Source organism: Thamnophis elegans, chromosome 1 (genome assembly GCF_009769535.1).
Source record: "Thamnophis elegans isolate rThaEle1 chromosome 1, rThaEle1.pri, whole genome shotgun sequence".
Lineage (NCBI taxonomy): Eukaryota > Metazoa > Chordata > Lepidosauria > Squamata > Colubridae > Thamnophis > Thamnophis elegans.
The window spans coordinates 55,390,800-55,396,799 of record NC_045541.1 but is presented as its reverse complement, the minus strand read 5'-3'; the positions used below and the strand labels follow the sequence as shown (position 1 = coordinate 55,396,799).

Genomic DNA, 6,000 nt, shown 5'->3' with positions numbered 1-6,000 from the left:
GACTGGGCCCCTCTAGTCTAGAGGTATTTTGTAGCATTCAAGGATTAGCACTATTTTATAAACCTAAATCAGCTTCCTTATTGGATTACAAGAATTAACATGAAGACTTAAGGCAGAAAAACATGTTGCTACTGACTCAAATGGTTTACACTTTTTAATCTGAAATAACAAGCTTTCTCCATTCTTTTTTTTTTTTTGGGGGGGGGGGGGGAATAGCTATAACCTGCTATGAAGGCTGTTCATTTCAGGAAGTTAAAAAAGACAATTATCAAGAGCACAGAATTTATACTTCTGTGAAATGCAACACACAGTTAGGAATGTGCTAAAGGCAATTTTGAACCAAAGCTGTATTGTGCCATGATATGTTTCCATCAGAACTGTTTGGGGAGCATAATAGTCCAATATTTTGCTTTATTTCAAGAGCTTGATGAAGGCAAATATATATATATATATATATATATATATATATATATATATATATATATATATATATATATATATATATATATATATATATATATATATATATATATATATATATATATATATATATAAATCAAGATTCCGGTCTAAGAAGTTAACTCTACACATATGAAGATTCTGGCCATGAGCACTCACTCAACAGATATCAATCAAATGTTGCATGATGCAGCTGGATATAATCTACCACCTCAACCAGTGTTGTCTACCTTTGTGTGCAAATCCACGACCTATCATACAATCATGTGGGAGATAGATGTACATTAGCTTTCTTTATGTATGTTTCTAATCCAACAAGCAATTTTGTACAAAAGGTACTTCTGCACACCTCCCCCATTCAATTGATCAGGGCACAAAGGTCTGTCTTAAATGCATATAAAGCATATAATATTAGACATGTGTCTATCCAGTTTAATGTGATTTCTATGCATCTCTATGCAATATGTAAGAGAAGTGGGAGCAATGTACGGTAAAAATCTGCTTCTCCTCACACTAAAGGTTAGAGATGTGAAAGTCCACGCTACTTGTGGAAGGAACTTTAACATATAAAGCATGTACATTCCTGTAGGTTACACTTCCACATTAGAAAGCATGAAAAAAAACAGTTGCTGGCAAATCCAACAACAGTCTCTTTAAAGTTTTGAGATGGAATCACCACCAGAGCTATGGACTAACCACAGAAATAAGAGTTTTGCTATAAGTCCAAGGCACAAAAGTCAGATATTCCTGATTATACTTATAGCTTTCTACCTATGCAGTGAATTGAACCATTTTACTTCATTTGCAAAAAAAACCCTACATTATTCTTGAACATATCACTGGCTTAAAAGTAAAGCTTAATGTGCAGCCTTGAGTACGGCTAGGTTTTTTTTTAACAACAGGCTATGTACACATGTAACCATTTTTATTGTCTTTCAAAGTCAAATTTCACCCAGTTCCATGAGGGTTTTGTAGTTCTCTTAGCTATAATGGTGGGAAAGTCAAATTTGCAATCTCCCATTTTTCCACTCAAGAATCAGCCCCTTTCATCTATGCAATAAACCTGAAGTTTATGATGATCACGTTGTATGATATAACATAAGCTAGCTACAAGGAGGGACATCATTCAGTTGCAAGTGAGATCTGACCCTATTTGTCCTGGTTTTAGTTGGAAGTCTGAAGCCCGTACAAAAGAAATGAATTAAAAGTTTAAAAATGGAAACTGGAGGTATAAAAGATCAGGGAAAAAGGAAAAAGGAAACCTTTGTTAATATGAACAGAGTGCAGAAAATATTTCTCATGATGAGCTTAGAACATAATTCCTTTGCTCTGAAGTAGTGTTTGTGAACTTTGGCAATTTGATGATATGGGAAATTTTGACAGCTGAAGCCCACATATCTTCAAGTTGCCAAAGCAGTATTAAAAAATACTGTTTTAGTACAAATCAGTTATAAAAACCTACAATTAATTTCCTCTAACTGTCTGGAAAGAGAGGAGACAATAGAATAAGCCCAGTTAATTTCAAATTCACATCCAAGATGAATTCCAAAACCTGGTGGTTTATTGTACCAGCTTATTTCATCTGCTTATTTCAATACTTTCTGAACAAGGCACTTGAATCAAAATATCACTAGATCAGGAACAAAGCAAAGGCATTATGTGGTCCTCAGGTCTCCCAAATACACACTTTACTCTTCTTGTTAGGGCGTTTGGTTAATAAGAGTGTTTTATCCAATGGATTTTCTATCTTTACAGGCTGAGTTGCAGGAAGGAGAATGAGACGTCGTGCTGTGCAGCTGATCCAAGACCAAATATACAGAGAAGTGGGTCATTTCAGAATAATATGGTAACCATCATTACTTTCAGCTGTAAGATAAGGGTGAAAAAAACCCATAAGGCATTCATTGAAATATTTATGTTTTTAATCCTATAAATATCTACAATTCTATGTTCTATACTTTGCTTGGATTCTGGTTGTACAATAGGATACTGTAAAAATGCCATTCTGCAAAATCATTTTGAATGTATTGGGAAGGCATATTAATGGTAAATTATGGGATTTTTTTGCAAGAAAATATAAACTTTTTCAGTTGGAGACAAGCTATATACAAGTACTGTATTTTTCGGACTATAAGACACACCGGAGTATAAGACGCACCATGATTTTGAAGAGGTAAATTTTTTTAAAAAGGTTTTGCACTCTGCAGGCCTCCGAAACCCTCTGCACGCCTTATTTTTTGCAAAAAGAAAAAAAGGTATGCAGAGCTTTGGGAGTATTGTAGAATGCTCCTGGGAACTGGAGGGGGGCAAAACGGCCTGTTTTTGCCCTTTTTCGCCCTCCCCAGCCCTCAGGAGCACTTTGAAAGCCTCCCAAACCTTCTGCACATCCATTTTGCAAAGGGGACGGGGTTTCAATAGGCCAAAAATGTTGTATTCAGTGTGTAAGACGCACCCATATTTTCACCCTCTTTTTTGAGGGAAAAGGGTGCGTCTTATACTCTGAAAAATACGGTAGGTAGAAGATGACTTATCTTTTCTCTCACCCTGAGTATCAGCCATAAAAAAATAAAACAATGAAAGATCAGTCTAATTCTAAAGCAGACTTCTGCAGTTTCCCTCTCAGAACACCTACCCAATGGTAAGCAGCCTTTTTACTGATTTGGCTCCTGGGGCTGCATTTTGATAAATTCCCATTCAAAGTGTTCTAACAATTACCAGGAGGAACTCTTGACCTACTTGGAAAAGCAACAGGAATAACATAATTATTGCTTTTAGAAGAGGGCTCCATGGGTGCCATCTGGTTATATCTTCACATTTATGCCACATTTAACCAAAGAACTTTTGAACAATGCTTATAGGTTGTTTCTTGTTTCTTGCACCTCTCAGTGTGAGACCTGGAAAAACTACTACATTATAGCAGGAAATGTATGCAGATATACCTTTCAATGTAGAGATGAGGAAACAAGATTCATCTTGAAAGTTTTGTACCATCTGGATGAAGAGAAAAATGGAAGATGTTTTTATTTCTTTCATGATACATTTTGTATTAATCTTTATCCAATGGAAACACTGATCAAGCATGAGCTACAGACTCCCAATGATCTTTGGATGGCAAAAAGAAGTATATTTTTTACACTATCCAATGTTTTTCCAGAGGTCAGTGGCTCTAAATAAGGTGCTGTTATTTTTAAAAGAAAATCATGTAGATATTGTCTCCTAGTACTAGCAAACCCAACCATTAAGGAAGGAGGATTCCCATTGGAATTTGAGGGGGGAAAAGAGTTTGGTTTCCCACCACCATTTATTTTATCATACAAGAAAACACCCATGTAGGAGAAAACAAGTTGCCATTTCCATTGTATGAATTTTTGGGCTCTAAAAATCACATAACATAACTACTACTACTACTACTACTACTACTACTACTACTACTATTACTACTACTACTACTACCACCACCACCACCACCACCACCATACATACATACATTCATACATACATACATTCATACATTCATACATTCATACATTCATACATTCATACATTCATACATTCATACATTCATACATTCATACATTCATACATTCATACATTCATACATTCATACATTCATACATTCATACATTCATACACATATATAAACGCACATGTTAATTGTAAATGTTTACAGACATCAGTACATTTAGCACTTAACCTCTCTAGTCATTTGTTCAGATTGCAAGGTGCTATGATGCTCATGGGTGACTCTAGGACCCATCTCCCTCTTATAGTTCTTACAAGCATTTTAGGTTTCTTCTCTCCCACTCACTTTCCAAATGTAGAAATATTCACCAAAATTAAAGTTGCGGCTACTAGCATGCATGTATAAACCAAGCATGAGGTACAACCGGGGACTTCCGGTGGACGGGGCCTGACAGAGGGTTGTTATCTCTGGAATCTTGGCATCGTTAATCTGTCTAAACAGCAATCTATCAAGCTGTTTAGCAGTTTATTTATCCTCCCTTCGGGCTTAGAAGAGAGAGATGAGCAGCTATGCTTCGAAAGTTTTCCAACTAGCTCTTTCAGCATAAACACTGGAAGCAGGGGGGGGAGCACCGGCTGTAGCATGGCAGTTCCATGCCAGGATTTATTCTGCCTTTTGTTGCAGAACGAAAGTTTTTGCTCATCCTCAGCACAATGATTTATTATGGACTTCAAGCCGAGCTGAACCAATACTTGTGAAGTTCTTAATTGTATGTATAAATCCTTAGCTCCATTGTAAAGAATTCCTTCTGCTGATTACTTGCTGAAAGTTTTATAAAAATGGCGCCGAGCTGTGTAGGAGGGGCATGCCTCGGGTAGAGCTTTTGCGAAGCCTAAAAGTGATTTACTATCAAGAAGAGATTTATTATCAAAACAAATAGCAATTGCTGTATAATTGGACTGCCTGGACTTTTTAACTGACTAAAGAAGATTAAGTTTGAGATGGCTTCTAAGCAAAAATCCCCCCCTCCTCCCTCCGCATCGAAAAGTGCCGGAAATTCACCAGCTCCTTCTGCTAAAATACAATCATCACTCCCTTCTACATCTGCAGGGGACCCCCTGACAAGGGAAATTCTGCAGAAGGAATTAATCGATGCGTTAAAAAATCATGCTGTTACGATGGAAACAAAGCTTAAGGAAGAGATAGCTGCTTCTAACAAACAGATGTCTGAAAAACTTATGACATGTAACCAAATGATTAGAGGGGATTTGGTTACGGCTCTGAATTCAATAGTTGGTTATGCACAGGCCCTTGAAGAAAAGTTAGAAGAACTTAGTGACGCTAATACGAACTTGGCAATGAAAATGGAGGCGGTCCAGCAAAAGGTTAGCGATGTAGACAATGAAATCATAATGCTACAGCATAGGCAAATGGAATTGGCTTTAAGGATAAGGGGCTTCCCTGAAAATACACAAGAGAACCTGAAACAGACTCTCTCTGAAGCCTTCGACCTGATGGCGGGAAGGTCAGGAGGGAATCTTGACTGGCAAATCAAAAAGGTTTATTGCATTAATTCCTCACTGGCAAAACAAAAACAATTACCAAGAGAAATAGTGGTCTACTTCGCCACTAGAGATGTGAGAAATACGATATTACAGGAATCCTACAAAAATAAGCTTCAAATCCGGGGTCGGGAGGTGACTGTCTTGAAGGAGATACCACCTAAAATGCTGAGATCTAGGAAAGACTATGCCTTTCTAGTGGAAGAGCTCAAAAATCACCAGATACAGTTTAGATGGGACGCACCAACCGGCATTGCATTTAGCTATCTTGGGGAAAGACATTGCCTCAATACAGTATGGAAAGCTCAAGATTTCTACACCAACGTACTGAAGGATAGACAACCCTCTTCCTCTAGATCTAGACAAAGAGAACAAGAAGGATATGACGGAAAGCAAGCCACTCAAGTTTCAACAAGGGGGGATCAACTTGTTCTTTCAGAGGTACAAGAAGCTAAAGAACAAAGACAAGTGGTTACCAGACGAATGGAACAGGAATTAAGAAAGCAATGTACACAA

General features: G+C 37.3%; 1 protein-coding gene across 1 annotated transcript in view; it reads right to left on the bottom strand.

The window, feature by feature from the left end:
• Window positions 1–541: 541 nt before the first annotated feature.
• Window positions 542–6,000, bottom strand: part of TFCP2L1 (transcription factor CP2 like 1) — a 45,562-nt gene continuing 40,103 nt past the window's right edge. Inside the window, exons 14-15 of the mRNA XM_032236635.1 lie at window positions 3,399–3,450; window positions 542–2,325 (exon numbers count right to left, since the gene is read on the bottom strand). Of these exons, the coding sequence (XP_032092526.1) occupies window positions 2,288–2,325; window positions 3,399–3,450 (90 nt within the window). The 3' untranslated portion in view covers window positions 542–2,287. The remainder of the gene's footprint in view (window positions 2,326–3,398; window positions 3,451–6,000) is intronic.